The sequence below is a fragment of the Myxine glutinosa genome, chromosome 9, assembly GCF_964187855.1.
Source record: "Myxine glutinosa chromosome 9, kmMyxGlut1.1, whole genome shotgun sequence".
Taxonomy (NCBI): Eukaryota; Metazoa; Chordata; class Myxini; order Myxiniformes; family Myxinidae; genus Myxine; species Myxine glutinosa.
In genome coordinates this window covers 34,576,575-34,593,499 of record NC_136269.1, presented here as the reverse complement: position 1 = coordinate 34,593,499, position 16,925 = coordinate 34,576,575, and the positions used below count along the sequence as shown (strand labels likewise).

Here is a 16,925-nt window from a genome sequence, read left to right as displayed (position 1 = left end):
TGGATACAAATATGCCGTTCCGAGTTCCACGGAGCATGTACGCAGTACGTAATAAATAGATTATTGAATCTAATAACTAACAGCTCTTCCACGAGGCCGTTTTGCTTCCGTAATATGTAGATTTCCCTAAGTTTGCACGTTGCATTTTCCACGAAGACCACGCCTCTTTCTCTTGTAACCACGCCCTGTGACCAAAACGCCTTTCTCGCGTTTACCCTATGGGCGTGGCGAGCCACGTGATGCGTCAGGCGGTGCCACGTGGATGTGACGTGTGCACGGCGGACGCCATTTACTGCCGACGCCATCTTGTCTCAGATCAGCTGCCGCTCGAAGAGGAAGGTCGCGTTCGGCCGGAGCAGCAGCTGGAGGAGTCCCACGTATCATGTCAGCGATGAACCCCGAGTAGTAAGTGTCTGCCGAAGGGTGTGTTATAGATGTTATAGCCGGTTTGAGCGTCGGCTTGTTTTCCTCACTTTGTTGCTGACGTGTAGCCGCGCCCGGTTTCACCTCATCGAGTGCCGCGGACGCCGAAACACCCTCAAACCCGCTAAAGTAAAAGGACGCTTTGGGCCCTGTGTGTACGAAGCCTGCGGCCTGTTCGTGCTTCGCTTGATATTAGGACAAAGAGCGCGGACCCTGGCCTATCGGGGACCGTTTGTGCTTGTCGAGACCGGATGATTAATATAATAATAATAATCCGATTGGTGAATACCGCGAGGATTCGTTTACTAACGTTTACACGTTTTTTTTCCTCGATGACGGTAGTGAGATTTGATGTGACGTTTCCCTTTGTTGTTCATGTTTCAAATTACACCCCTCCACCCCCCATTCGCCGGGGGTCACGTGCTGGTGTAATGTAAAACGATGTGCTCGGCAATGCCGGTTAAACTTCCTTCGTGGGACACGTCGGAGGAATGGTGTGCGGTTTCGGGTGTGGTGGTGCTGCTTGAGCGGTCTTCCTAGACCGACTTGTGCCAACCTTTGGATTTCTCCCAAAACAATTGGAACCAAAACAATTGGAACTGCACTTCCTGTATGATCCCCACCCAGGACGTCCGTTCTTGGGTCTTTGTGACTTCATCCGTTTTGTGACTTTGAGGTTTTAAAACTTGGCGGTGATTTATTTAATTAAAGTGGTGTTATTGCATGGTCGTGTACCCCCGCGTCACCTGTACGAGTGTATACTGGAGAGTAGGGTTGTGAAATGTTTGCCCCCAATAGCCCTCATTCAGTATACCACGTCACTAGGGTTCGGTTAATTGTGACGTCATCCTCCGAGGGTCTACTCACCTGTTCAGGGTGTAGTTCCAAGACGTGACCGCTCGTCCGTCATTATGTAATCGAAAACGTCATCTCGAATGACCAATTTTCGTGAAGAGGCCCCTGGGATGTAGGTTCGTGTGAACTCGTGACCGTCACTAAATGATGTGCTCAGTAAGGCTTGATAATTAATTTATTTCTGATGAAATCTTTTCTGGGGGCTTCGTGCAAGTAGTCTCGGTGTAGTCTTCACCTGGTTTTATTGTGGAGATTAACACTGGGCCTTCCTGCTCTTGGAGTCCATTGGTTAGGACGTACGTGCTCGTGGCGGACGGTGCCCACCTGTTACGATACGGACTGAAGCTCTACACCTCATGTCAAGCACCTGGGTTGTCTTGTGAAGCCAAATGGGAGTTGGGTCGGGTTACCTGCATAAGGTGCAACCTCCAATGATTTAAAAGGACGTCACGTTTTGACACGACGCATGCTTGGCCGTCCATTGATGATCCTGATTTGATGATTGCTTCATGCAATTTCATCCATGATCTTTGTTGGACAAACAGCATTTCAAAGTTTGCTGCCAGCGGAGCATTCTCCACCATGCAAGATCCTTCCTTGGCACACCTGAACTCTTATCTGCTGACGAGACTTTCTTCAGCAGCTTGAAGTGCTGCTCTCCTCTCTGGGCTGGCACCCCTGCCTCACACCTTGCTCAGGTTGACGCAGTGGAAACCAAGGCCTTTAAGATTACTGGAACCTCTCATGATGAAGCCGAGTTTATGAGCTTGTCACTTTCCCATCAGACAAGTCGGTGGTCTCTGTCTTCTACTACCTTGTGTCTGGTCTTGCACCCCCAATCACCTTCCCAGGTTCCAGGAGGTGCACCTGGTCCCCCATCGACCTCCTTCTCGTGAGATTCCCCAAACCCAGGATCACTGCTCGCCTCTGCTCATTTATTTGTCCCTCCCCCACCCCTCCTCCACATGTGGAATCAACTTCCCCATTCTCTTCAATCTCATTTTTCCCTCCTGGTCTTCAAGACTGCTGTTTACTCCATCTCGGATCATTGCCCCCAAACCCATCCCAATCCCTAATCTTGTCCATCCCTGTTGATCTTCCACCTCCCTCCAAATTTCCTGGTTTTCCTTCCCGAGTTTCCTTCTGTATCCATCTCGTCCACCCTGTGTGTCCTTACCTACCCATCATTCCTACCTGAATCCCTTGTTTGTCTGTCTCTTGGCCCTGCTGTTGGTGTTTCCCCCACTCTGCCGTGTCCTCATCCGTTCTTGCTCTTTGAGCTTCCACGTTGTATAAAATAAATGTAGTATCCATCTTCACCAACAACAACCAACAATCACCGATCACTCTCGCCAATATAACACACCTTGGTGATGTTGTGATTTTTCTCCTTGATGTGAGTGAGTGTTATTTACTCGTTCTTGGCACACTAATGATCTGAGCTTTGGCTTTATTTTTTTCAGCAACAGTTTGGGAGAACTTTTTTTAATTTTTTTCATTTTCTTTCCGGACATGGACTGGCGAGCTATTTTGTATGAAAAACCTTGCTCGTCTTCGCTATCATAAACTTTAATCTGAGAATGGTGAGTGACAAGTTCAAAGATTGCACAAGGTGCCAAGAAGGGTGGTATAGTTGGACTTCCCACCCGAGATCAAGATTTTGCAGCTGAAGTTTGTAGTGTCGGTGTAAAAAAAAAAAATAAAAAAATAAAAAAAAAAAAATAAAAAAAAAAAAAAAAAAAAATTTACTGTATATATATTCATTCATTTATATATATATATACGTATATACAGTATATATTTGGTTTCCTGTTGTGTGCGCGCTACTTCATTTGTATGCAGCACAAGGCTACAGGTAGCATCATTAGATGTGCTGCTGATGAAGCGCCTCTGCTGGGTAAGGTCGGAATTTGTTCATTATGCTGGTGATAACTCGCCTACTCTTCACGAAGGACACCGTGGGATATTTACCATCGACCAGCTAATGGCGGCAAGCCACCCCATTTTCTCAACTTGCTGTGGGCAAAGAAATAATTTTCAGACAAACCCTTCAAGAAGATTCAAATCGAGTTCAGGGTTTGCTTGAAGACGACGTCTAGAGGAAGGCCGCAATCCATTGTCTCAAAACACTAAACTGACAATCTGTTAAATGTCTCCAGCCCAATGTGTTGGAGTAAAAAAAACATTTCTTTCACATGATGCTGCAGGCCCACCTGGATACTGAGGCCAACATCTGGATCATGTGCTCCAACCTCAATCAAATCGATGACCTTAAATACATCCACCTGAAACTTTCCAAAGTGACAATGTGTGGCAAAGAACGTTTGATATTTAAAATAAATGTTTAATTCTGATAGGTTTTTTTTTTTTTTTTTTTTTTGGCATCTGTCGATCAGGTTGGATGGTTAAGCGGACAGTTATGCTTGCGCATGCTCGCTCCCTCTCGGGCTCGCTCCCTCTCGGACTCGCTCGCTCCCTCTCGGACTCGCTCGCTCCCTCTCGGGCTCGCTCCCTCTCGGACTCGCTCGCTCCCTCTCGGACTCGCTCGCTCCCTCTCGCACTCGCTCGCTCCCTCTCGCACTCACTCGCTCTCGCTCCCTCGCACTCGCTCCCTCGCACTCGCTCGCTCTTGTTCTCGCACTCGCTCTCGCTCGCACTCGCTCTCGCTTCCTCTCACGCTCTCGCTCCCTCGCACTCACACTCTCTCTCGCTCCCTCGCACTCACACTCTCTCTCGCTCCCTCGCACTCACACTCTCTCTCGCTCCCTCGCACTCTCTCGCTCCCTCTCGCGCATGCTCGCTCCCTCTCGCACTCGCTCGCTCCCTCTCGCACTCGCTCGCTCCCTCTCGCACTCGCTCGCTCCCTCTCGCACTCGCTCGCTCCCTCTCGCACTCGCTCGCTCCCTCTCGCACTCGCTCGCTCGGTCGCTCCCTCTCGCTCTCTCCCTCACGCCCCTCCCTCTCGCTCCTCTCCCTCTCGCTCGCTCCCTCTCCCTCGCTCGCTCGCTCGCTCCCGCTCGCTCCCTCTCGCTCGCTCCCTCTCGCTCGCTCCCGCTCGCTCGCTCCCTCTCGCTCGCTCCCTCTCGCTCGCTCCCTCTCGCTCGCTCCCTCTCGCTCGCTCCCTCGCGCTCGCTCGCTCGCACTCGCTCGCTCGCACTCGCTCGCTCCCTCTCGCACTCTCTCGCGCTCCCTCTCGCTCTCGCTCCCTCTCGCGCTCCCTCTCGCTCTCGCTCCCTCTCGCTCGCTCCCTCTCGCTCGCTCCCTCGCGCTCGCTCGCACTCGCTCGCTCGCTCCCTCTCGCACTCTCTCGCGCTCCCTCTCGCTCTCGCTCCCTCTCTCGCTCCCTCTCGCGCTCCCTCTCGCTCTCGCTCCCTCTCGCGCTCCCTCTCGCTCTCGCTCCCTCTCGCACTCCCTCTCGCTCCCTCTCGCGCTCCGTCTCGCACTCTCGCTCCCTCTCGCACTCGCTCTCGCTCCCTCGCACTCCCTCTCGCACTCCCTCTCGCACTCCCTCTCGCTCTCGCTCCCTCTCGCTCCCTCTCGCACTCGCTCTCGCTCCCTCTCGCACTCGCTCTCGCTCCCTCTCGCACTCGCTCTCGCTCCCTCTCGCACTCTCGCTCCCTCTCGCACTCGCTCTCGCTCCCTCTCGCACTCGCTCTCGCTCCGTCTCGCACTCTCGCTCCTTCTCGCACTCGCTCTCGCTCCCTCTCGCACTCGCTCTCGCTCCGTCTCGCACTCTCGCTCCCTCTCGCACTCGCACTCGCTCTCGCTCACTCCCTCTCGCTCTCCCTCTCGCACCCTCTCGCACTCGCTCTCGCTCCCTCTCGCTCCCTCTCGCACTCGCTCTCGCTCGCTCTCGCTCCCTCTCGCACTCGCTCTCGCTCCCTCTCGCACTCGCTCCGTCTCGCACTCTCGCTCCCTCTCGCTCTCGCTCCGTCTCGCACTCTCGCTCCCTCTCGCTCTCACTCCCTCTCGCTCCCTCTCGCACTCCCTCTCGCACTCTCGCTCCCTCTCGCACTCCCTCTCGCACTCCCTCTCGCACTCCCTCTCGCACTCCCTCTCGCACTCCCTCTCGCACTCCCTCTCGCTCCCTCTCGCACTCGCTCTCGCTCCCTCTCGCACTCGCTCTCGCTCCCTCTCGCACTCGCTCTCGCTCCCTCTCGCACTCGCTCTCGCTCCCTCTCGCACTCGCTCTCGCTCCCTCTCCCTCTCGCACTCGCTCTCGCTCCCTCTCCCTCTCGCACTCGCTCTCGCTCCCTCTCGCCCTCTCTCTCGCACTCGCCCTCGCACTCGCCCTCTCTCTCGCACTCGCCCTCTCTCTCGCACTCGCCCTCTCTCTCGCACTCGCCCTCTCTCTCGCACTCGCCCTCTCTCTCGCACTCGCCCTCTCTCTCGCACTCGCCCTCTCTCTCGCACTCGCCCTCTCTCTCGCACTCGCCCTCTCTCTCGCACTCGCCCTCTCTCTCGCACTCGCCCTCTCTCTCGCACTCGCCCTCTCTCTCGCACTCGCCCTCTCTCTCGCACTCGCCCTCTCTCTCGCACTCGCCCTCTCTCTCGCACTCGCCCTCTCTCTCGCACTCGCCCTCTCTCTCGCACTCGCCCTCTCTCTCGCACTCGCCCTCTCTCTCGCACTCGCCCTCTCTCTCGCACTCGCCCTCTCTCTCGCACTCGCCCTCTCTCTCTCGCACTCGCCCTCTCTCTCTCGCACTCGCCCTCTCTCTCTCGCACTCGCCCTCTCTCTCTCGCACTCGCCCTCTCTCTCTCGCACTCGCCCTCTCTCGCACTCGCCCTCTCTCTCGCACTCGCCCTCTCTCGCACTCGCCCTCTCTCTCGCACTCGCCCTCTCTCTCGCACTCGCCCTCTCTCTCGCACTCGCCCTCTCTCTCGCACTCGCCCTCTCTCTCGCACTCGCCCTCTCTCTCGCACTCGCCCTCTCTCTCGCACTCGCCCTCTCTCTCGCACTCGCACTCGCCCTCTCTCTCGCACTCGCCCTCTCTCGCGCACTCGCCCTCTCTCTCGCACTCGCCCTCTCTCGCGCACTTGCCCTCTCTCTCGCACTCGCCCTCTCTCTCGCACTCGCCCTCTCTCTCGCACTCGCCCTCTCTCTCGCACTCGCCCTCTCTCTCGCACTCGCCCTCTCTCTCGCACTCGCCCTCTCTCTCGCACTCGCCCTCTCTCTCGCACTCGCCCTCTCTCTCGCACTCGCCCTCTCTCTCGCACTCGCCCTCTCTCTCGCACTCGCCCTCTCTCTCGCACTCGCCCTCTCTCTCGCACTCGCCCTCTCTCTCGCACTCGCCCTCTCTCTCGCACTCGCCCTCTCTCTCGCACTCGCCCTCTCTCTCGCACTCGCCCTCTCTCTCGCACTCGCCCTCTCTCTCGCACTCGCCCTCCCTCGCACTCGCACTCGCCCTCGCACTCGCACTCGCCCTCTCCCTCGCACTCGCCCTCTCTCTCGCACTCGCCCTCGCTCACTCACCCTAGAGTTGGAGGTGCAGCTAGGTATGGTAGGCTTGGGTGATTCTTAAACTTTGAGAATTGATTCTGATTCTGATTCTTCACCAAAACCTAATCGATTTGTCCTTATACATACCTGCTCAATTTGTTTTGTCAAAATCCTTCTTTAACTTGGACATATCCTGCACACAGACAAACAGGGGTGAAAACATTATGTATCCATCCATCTTCGGTAGCATAGGGAGTAGAGAAATAACTTCAGCATGAAATTTGTGTTCATGAGTAAATTAAATCGGTGGCCTGATTTATAGGGTGTTCCAAAAATACCTGGACAACTTTGGTTGTTAACGTATATAGAACCACAAATGATACGATACCCTTTGGTTTATATGGCACAAACAAGTTTTGTGCACACCATAAATGCACTACAATGTGAGCTCCGTTTGCACGCCGGACATCAAGGCGGTACACGAGTTTTTGCCATGTTTGGCTTGGCATGTTTGTGCCCACCAGTGTGCATGCAGCTGTGAGTCGAGAATGAAGATCGTGCAGGTTTGCCACCTTTATTGTGGACATCATCTTTGACAAACCCCCACAGAAAAACATAAAGGAGGGTGTCTGGTGATCGTGAGGGCCTGGCGGTCGGTCTGTCTCCGGCAATCCAGCGACCTGGAAATTTCTCATTCAGAATGGCTCGAACGACTAAAGCCCAATGAAGGGGAGCACCATCCTGTTGAAAAATTTTGGGTTGCAGGTCTTCAATCTGTGGGAAGGTGTATCCTTCCAACATGTTCATGTAAATTGTTGAGGTTGCTGTATCCTCCGCAAAGAAAAAGGGACTCACCAAGTGGTCATTGGAGAAGGCCACACCACACATTCACCTTTGGACTGTTGTGTATGTGTTCAATGACCACGTGGGGGTTTTCACAGCCCCAGATCCTCGCATCGTGCTGGTTGACCTTCCCTGGTACATGAACTGAACGCAAGCTTCGCCTGTGAACATGACCTTTTTTCAGGTAATCGTCATCCTCCATGCAACTGAACATTTCCAAGGCAAACTCCTTGCATTTGAGCCCGTCATCTGGTTTGAATTTCCTGCAGAATCTGTACCTCATCGGCATAAAGCTTCAGCCTTTTATGCAAAATCCTGTATACAGTGGCAGTTGGTAGTCCCAGTTCTCTGGATTCGTGTCGGATTGATTTTCTGGGACTTTGTTGAAATGATTCACTCACTCGTTCAACTTGTGCTTGGTTGACCGGTACTTTTTGGTTTCTGACAACTTCCAGTCTCCTTAAACCTCTTGTACCACACTTTGATACTAGTCCGTGATTGCAGATTCCTTCCATACCTTGTACGGAAATTATGCTGAACTTGCGTGTGGGATCTCAGCTGGGTGAACCATTCGACGCACGATTTTTCCAATATGCACAACCTTGCATGTTGGATAGTAGAGCCTATGTTAGCTGCAGCTATTTTTGATGCAAGTTCTTGAGTCACCTGAATTGACTCATCCAACATCTGAATTGCCCTTGTGATTATGGCAACTCCATCCTTCTCGAGCGACCCAAGGGCTACCTTCTTTCTTTTTATGCAGAAGGTACTTGTGCTCGGTCCCTGTGAATACCTGCAACCCTATGAGGGACTTGCACTCATCCTGACCTTATTCACAGGCCTAACGTTTGATGTTAAAGCTTTTGCAGAATCGCCATTTTCTTTTACATTGAACCACCAGGCCTGACAATAAAGCAAGCTCTTTTTTTTTTTTAAATCATATAAAACAAAATTGACAACTCTCCCTCTCGCAGTGGGTGTAAGGGGGGGGGGAGGTCACCCTAGGTATTGCAAACACCTGCGCATAGTTGAGATCGGGTTAAAATGGTATTTGTCTCCCACCCCCCCTAATGGAGGGTGAGGGTTCCTTGTGCTCATGACCTGACGGTAGGTATGACCAACACAAGTGCAAAATTTGGTGGAGATCGGCCCAGCCCTGTTTTTGTACGATTGTCATACCTACAAGGCACAACAAGCAGATAAATAAGCTTATTTAATATTGTAGGATAAGTTGTAGGGATTGGGGGAGGGTGTGGGGAGGGGGAGTTGGGAGCTTACCAGGAGTGACACTTGAGCAGGCTTACATTGTGATCCTGAATAAGTGCTTGTAGTTGGCTCTTTCCGATTTGCCGATTGATCTTGGTCACCTTTGGCAAGATTTCCCATTCCATGACCAAGAGCTTTCCTTGGATGGAATGACTTGAGATGCTCATGCCTTAGAGGTGCTTGACATGGAAGACAACTTGCTGCAGAGTTCGCATTGAACTTGCTTTGGATTTTAAGTCTTGTTCAGTTTTTCAGGATTCTTTTCAAATCAAAGGAAGCTCCAGATCATGCTTGATGTACCAGATTCTCGAAGCAGATTTTTCTTTCTGAGATCATTCATGGCCTTTCCTACTTCCTGATTTTGCTGCACAGAGGAAAAGCTAATGTCTTTTCCCCACTCTGAAACGTGGAAATGCTTCTGGGAAAGAAAACAAGTAAATGTTGCTTCATATTGATCCAAACCTGAGTAAGTTCTAAAAAAAATAAATCAATTTGAATAATAAACATAGGTGCAATACCCCTGCTGCTCACCTGGTAGAATAAACAGTATACTACATGGACTAAAGGTATCTTCAACCAATTTCAATAGTTGCTAGAAGACAGTGTGGCATGTGGAATCATACGAACATAATCATGACTTTAAACAAACAAAGAAAATACCTATTTTGGGGGGGCAACCCCTTGTAAACCCCTAAAGGGGCAGATTTTTTTTTTTAGTGCTGTGAACAAACTTTGGTACATCACAGGTGATTTCGGTTGTGGTCAAGTTTCATCAGAATTGCATGTGTAGTTTCTGACAAGAAAGCAAATACCTATTTTGGGGGTCAAACCTGGATCCACTTTGACCCCCGGTAGACCCCCCCACCCCCCCCCCCCGTGTGTGTGGGTGTGTGGTGTGTGTGTATGAATGATCGTTTTGACGCCATTTTTCCCTGCTAGAGCGGGGGTTAGCCTTGCGGGCCCCATGACGATCATGGTTCCCTTTTTGAGGCAGTTTTTTTTTTTAAGGCTGGATGCCCTTCCTGACACCAACCTTTATTTAGTCACCTCTTACGATGAGCAGGGATACGGTGTACCTATTCTAAACCGGGGTACACACCGGGATCATTCATCCCAAGCAAGCTGGTACTCAATTTGCTGACCTCGGAAGGATGACAGGCTGAGTCAACCCCCCTGGTGTTAATTTAGCGATTGACAGGGATTCTAACTCAGGATCCTAGGATCCCAAGCCGGCACCCTAACCGCTAAGCCAACACCAGGCTACATACATACATACATACATACATACATACATACATACATACATGCACTACTCACAATAAGTTAGGGATATTGGTAGGTTCTTCGGTGTTGTTGATTTTGTGTATTATGTTGAAAGGTTTTGTCCTAATTCTATGGTTATTAATGTGTGAAAAAACACAGCATTCTTGATTTCAATACCCTAACCCCTATATAAAAAAAAAACACTCCCACAATATTCCAAACTTGTGAGTAGTATATATATATATATACAGTGGTACCTCGGCTTACGAGTGCCCCAACGTACGAGTTTTTCGGGATACGAGCCGTCGCTCGGGCGGTTTGTTGCTTTGGGATACGCTTTGGCTTACGAGCTCCGTCACGGAACGGATTAAACTCGTAAGCCGAGGTACCACTGTATATATAAAATTCTGTGAACAATCTTTAGCCACAACACAACAAATATAATTTGTTTAAAGTTTGGTCACAATCCCTTCAGCGGTTTCGGAGAAGAAGTTGCAAGTGTTTATGGACTGACAGACAGACAGACGACGCACCATCGCATAAGCTCTCCTGAACTTCGTCCCAGGAGAGCTACAAATTGAGCCCTATTTACCTGGTCGGGTGTATAAATGACTGCTCCTCCGATTGCTCCAGTTTTTTTTTGTTTTTTTTTCATTTGCTGTTGTGAAATACTCCATGATATCTTTGCTGTTAAGAAAGATGATTATTTTGGGATTTCACAATACTCAGACAATAGGCGAATGCTGTCTGGATCATGGAAGAAGTCTATCCCACATGCATGCAGTTCATGAGTATATTCCTGCTCATTTTCTTCACAACTTGAACAATCTAGATGGAGAAGATCAGACTTGTCTTTGTCTGTTTTGTAAAGAATAACAGGAGAAGCTTTCGATATAATTTGTCGATTCCTGGTTCCGATGGAGGGAATCTATTTTAACCGAGTAATCGATTATTTTTCCCAAGCCTACAGCTCAGTCTTGTATCGGCATCTATAGGAAACTTTGGAGATGCTCAGCTGCTCGTTTTGTGCATCAAATTGCCATTCTTTGGCAGATTGTTTATTTTTTGGGAAAGACAACATGATTTCGATACACTTTGTGTTCTCAATTCCCAATTGGAAAATCTTGGTTTTCCAGGTACCTTCCTTGCACCCCCCCCCCCCCCCCATTTTGTTGGTTTCTTACCAGGTTTTGTTGACAGTACTATGTCTCTCTGCCAGCGGTGTCTTTATTTGATAACTTGTCTTAACAGTGTCAACTACATCCAGGTAAAGGTTCTAAATAGTGGCTTGTTTATTTTCCGTACCGGGGTGGTGTTTGTTTTGTCCGTGTCCCTGAACCCATCTCACTTTGTTACCAACTAATCTTGGTGTGCTTGTTTGTGGAGGCTTTTTTGGACAATCCAACTGTTTGCTACGTCATCCAATTATTAATCTTGTGGAAATAAAGCATCAAGGTGAAATATTTGTACGTTGTCGAGCCCCTTGAATATGACCGCAGATCAACACTGCTGGCGGATGCGACTGACCCACTGAGTCTTGCTCCCATCGAGGTTTTTATAGTGGAGGATTTGCTGCGTTTTGGGTCACCAACATGTCCAGTGAACTTTCAATTTCTCAAAGCACCATTTTTCACCATTCGCAAATGTGTAGCAATTTCCAAATTCTCAGCAAAATGGTCTCCATGAAACCTTGCCACTCGAGGTCGATGGCAATCAAAGGTTTCTCAAACTACAACGTAGATTCAGCCAACTATCACTCACCTGGTGAAGGAATGTGGTTTTGTCACCAAAATCCTGGACTAAAGGTAGAATGTGTACAATGGAAGCCCAGAGGAATGTTACCACCTAACATGCTTCATTCCAAACCCACAGCCATTCCCATCATTTTTATGGGATGACCGAGGAAGCCAGCTGATTAACGAGATATGCCTCATGTAGCTATGATTCCAGTGGATTTATGTAATCCTCCTGCAAAAACTCGCAGGTAAATGTCAAGGATGACCAAAGGTGGATCCCACAACTATGGGTCTGCATAAGACCCAATTTGTGCCGACAGCAACCCATGGCCAACTTGAAGCTGCTGGTGAACACCCCTCCTCCTTTTACAGCCTGGTGCCATGTCCTATTTTGACATTTCAAGTGTCAATTGGTGCTGGTGATTCAATGACAAGGAAGTTAAATGAACAACACAACAGAGCAGAGCAGTGTTTAAAGGAGATATGCAACCTTCAATTAAATTTTTTTTTATAAATGGTGTAGCCCATAGGGCAAAGCCTTCTAGAACAGTATGTGTCTGTGTGTATGTCCCTTCAAATGTACACCAATCGGAAGTGAGGATCTTGTCACATACCAGGTTGATGTGATGTATGCCGTAATGACATCACAGACGTAATTGGCTGACGCCACACTCCGCCATTTTGATTCTGTTCAGGCCGAACATATCGTTGAACCTGTCGTGTATCACAATCTGCATGCTCTACTTCTACGTTTTTCATTCAGTGTGAAACAAACAAGCCAATTGTTAACATGATCATCAAATATCGAAAGCGTAGGCCTTTGGCTTCATGCCTTCATGCCTCACCTTCAGGCCACTTCGGCCAAAGTAGCCCAGGTTTCTTAATACAGTAGTATCGTTTTCATAATAATGACGTTAATAATAATATAGTAAATATAATCGTAATGCTGCAATCCCTTTGTTGTGACTGCAAAGTTACTGGATTGAAGCGGTGTATGGTTGGTTCATTATTGACTTGGAACATATTGAATAAACCAGTGTCTCAATGCAATCTCTTCACTTCCATGGTGACCGACAGCTTAGACTTGGAGTACTTAAAAAAAAAAAAAAAAAATTCATGCTTACATTATTTACTAACTGGTATCCTGGTATCCCCACCCAGGTCATACTATCCTATTCAACTAAAATATCAAACAAGCCCGGCTACGTCGCTGTTAGACTTTGTCTTGTTTTTTTTTTTTAATGCCTCCAATGGCGAAGTCGCCGGAGGCATTGTTTTTGGTTTGTCTCTGTCCGTGATAGGTTTTCGTTACCGTGATACCTTGAGAACGACTGAAGGGATCTTGGCCAAACTTGGTGCAAGTATGTATGAGGTAAAGATGAACTGATTCGATGTTGGTGTCATGAAGTCAAAGGTCAGTGGTCATGTGAGGTGAAAACCCTATTACGAAGCCAACTTGTGAACCAGTCATGGGATTTTCATCAAACTTGGTACAATTGTATATTATGATACATAGATAAACTTAGATTTTGGGGTCATGACGTCAAAGGTCAGGTCACATTAAGTAAAAATTGTGTTGACGCCCCAACTCGTGAACAAGTGATTATTTTGAACAAACTTGGTGTAAGTATATATGAGGCAAAGATTAATTGATTGGATTGTGGTGTCGGAGGTCATGTCAGGTAAAAATGTGATCACTTGAGAACAGCTGAAGGGATTTAAATCAAACTTGGTACAAGTATGTATGATGATGTAAACATGAACTGATTACATTTTTTTGGGCCAAGAGGTCAAAGGTCATGTTCTGTTAAAAATCTAGTTACTGTGATGACTTGTGAACCAGTGATGGGATTTTGTCCAAACTTAGTATAAGTATGTATTATAATGCAAAGATGAACCGATTATAATTATATTTTGGCATCAAAGGTGAGTGAGGTGAATGTGATTTTGTTGAGGTCAGAGGTCATCTCAGGTAAAATGTGATATTTGAGAACATCCCTGCATGGAGGACAGGATCTCCCAGGAATCCTTTTTTTTTTTTTTTTCAGCAAAGCAAAGATTGGTATTTCCATCAGCGCAGTGACGGTTTTTGTATTCTTGTATCTACTAAAAGAGGTTGGGTAGATCCGTTTCATGTTTCATTGTCGAGTCACTATCTTGAGATTCGATTGCAACTTCCACTGTTTGAGGCCTTGGCTGTTCAGCCTGTTGAATGAATCTTTAATGTGTCCTGCTTTAAATATTTAACTGAATAGTAGGGAATTTAGCTTTTTCTCTAACACTGAAAATGTGTCCCTTTTTGTGCTTGCAGTGACTACCTTTTCAAGCTCCTCCTGATTGGTGACTCTGGTGTTGGGAAGTCTTGTTTGTTGCTCCGGTTTGCGGTATGTTTGCTCTGTCATGCAACGTCGTGCTCCATTATTGCTTAATGTTTCAAGCTGCCACCAGTTCCATATCCAAGCTTTTTATTGTATATATGTATATATTGTCGTGCGGACCCTTCGGTTAAGACCAGGGACCGCGCGGATGGACCTGAACGGATTTACTTGAGGCGACGACCAAACACGGATTCGGCTATAAAACGCGGGAGGAAGAAGAAGTGGAAGCTGTGGCAAAAGTGCTTATCTTCAGCAAACCGACGGCAGCTGCAGGGAAATTAATGTACTCGACACCGAATTAGAATGTACAAAAATAAACACGTTTATTTCGGAACCCGAGACAATGAAACGCAACGGTAATCAAATAGAGCCTAAGTTGGGATCCCACACACCTCACTTCAGAAACGAGACACAGGAAGGAACTAATAAAAGAACACGTGTAATTGTGAATGTGGTGCGTCCTGACTGTCCGTCGTCTTGTCCCCACATGGCTCCAAACTCTGGCGTGGAGGAATCCTCCGTCCGCCTCGCATGCTTTGCTAGGCCCGAGCCAACGCCCTCTCCGTTCGCACACTAGGTCCTGCCCATTCACAGCACCAAGCCCCGCTCCTGCACAAGCACCAAGCACCGCCCCAAGCACCGAGCACCGCTCCAAGCACCACGCAGATGGCGAGCCAACGACCACCAGGACCTCTCAAAACCAAGAAGAAACGCAAGAGCTTCAAGCACGTTGAGACAGCCAGAGCGCAAGGGTTAGAGCTGCTGAAAATCGTGCAGCACACTTTTATCACCTGGGCGGTGACGTCAGCCTTGGCGCGCCACCAACCAGCGACTTCCCTCCCACACTGGTTGGCTGGAGGTTCGTGCCTACCGCGCTGACCAATCACAGGCCTCCTGGGCATGTTGCTATGCAAGTTCGTGATGTGACCGGCGGCAGCCATCATCGGCGGTGTCCTGGCCTGGTTTCCTGTCCGTTTTCTTCCAGTCATTGTCGGGGAAGGGAATTTAATTACTGTGTGCTCTACAGGGCCTGTCTAAGTGTTTATATGGGTATGCATTGCCATAAGGGACAAAGGTTTGATTACCAGGTTTGACACGGGTTTAACTTAATCCCTACACTATCTAACACCCGAACATCCTGGTATGTTCACAAGCAGACATCTTAACCCGACAAACCGGACTAAAACACAGAACTTATTACAGGGTAGATTCCCTATCGCGACAGACGTAGCATGTTACCTATTCAGATCTACCTGACGATATTGCTCTACGCCACCGACATAACAATATATATATATATATATATATATATATATATATATATATATATATATATATATTGTTACAGACGTGGCTTAGATGTTATTTACCGAGCGGTTTTGGTATGACCACGTCTGCACAAGTTACCCGATTATACTCGAACGTTGACTAATCGTGCTACGCTAGGTCAATAAAGGCAATAAAGGAAAAGGACACACGGCTGGGTTTCAAATGACACGACACCCAGGGTTCAGTTCTCAAGACCTCCGGAGGAGGTTATATTAAGGCGGAAGGTTAGATTACAACTACAAGAGGTACAGCATAGAAAGACAAGCACTTAGACACACTCTTATATTATTCCCAACAGACGACAGATAAACGGGACAAAAGGCTGACTCACACGGGGTTTGATGGCTAGGAAAGGCAGGATCGATGGCTCCAGGTGCACCTGGGCTCAAAGGTCAGAATCGACTCGGTCCGGTCCAGAGATGCGGGGAGGTATTCAGCGTTCGTACGTGGCAACTTCTCTCTCCAGGCTGGGGGCGCATCTGACGTCACGTCCGCTACGTGGCCGCGTATATCCGGCGGGGAGTGACACGCCCTCGGCTCGTTAGCTCCGCCTCGTGGAATCGGCACGTTGCTTCTCATTGGGTGCGTGCGGGGGGTTTACCAGGCTCCGCCCTTGACGAGGAGCTGACAGCCAGCCCCTTTGTGGTAACCCCGTGGAGCGCATGGTCTGGAGCGCATTGTCAATGGCGGCTAACCGAGCCGGTGTGATGACGCACACTCCCCCCGCGCAGCGTCGTTGTTGTTGTAATTGTTGTTGTAGTTGTAGTTGTAGTTGTTGTTTGGGGAAGAAGATGGAAGGAGGTATGGGAAAGGTCCTAAACTCACTACTGGTGCCATATAATCACATTCTGGTGCAACGAAGAGTCAGAATTAATGGAAAGGAGTCCTTAACTGACATAGACTAAGAATAACTAGCAAGATGTCCGAAAGTTGTCTACGTGTGATGCGGTGGACCTGGGCACGACATTTAATGGGGGAAAAAGGGGAAGGTCGGCTCTACTGATTGTTGTTTACAGACAATGGGACTAGGGAATGGGGGATTGGGGATAGTTGGGGAGTATTGGGGAAATAGGGGAATATTTACAAGCGGATATGGAGGCCAAATTCCATATTCGCAACATTGCACCCTTCTCTACCCTCGGGGCGTCCCGACCCGATAAATTTTTACCTACTTTAGTGTGGCACGCAATGTAGTTCCCTCTACTATTAACTCTACCCTGAGTGCGACAGTTTTACAGATATTCACAAATGAGTAAATATGTCCCCCTGCGACGTTGCACCCTTCTCCTCACAGAAACACACCCACAGGATAACCGAATCCGGAAAGAATCCTCAAACTAAACATACAGCCGGTAGGGAGCATTATTTACACAAGACTACGCTGATATTTAC

The 16,925-nt window shown here is 48.9% G+C and overlaps 1 protein-coding gene across 1 annotated transcript in view; it reads left to right on the top strand.

Moving 5' to 3' along the window:
- The first annotated feature begins 246 nt into the window (after positions 1 to 246).
- LOC137435487 (ras-related protein ORAB-1) overlaps positions 247 to 16,925 on the top strand; it is a 37,805-nt gene continuing 21,126 nt past the window's right edge. The window contains exons 1-2 of the mRNA XM_068129318.2: positions 247 to 405; positions 14,138 to 14,210. Coding sequence (XP_067985419.1) covers positions 383 to 405; positions 14,138 to 14,210 — 96 coding nt within the window. The 5' untranslated portion in view covers positions 247 to 382. The remainder of the gene's footprint in view (positions 406 to 14,137; positions 14,211 to 16,925) is intronic.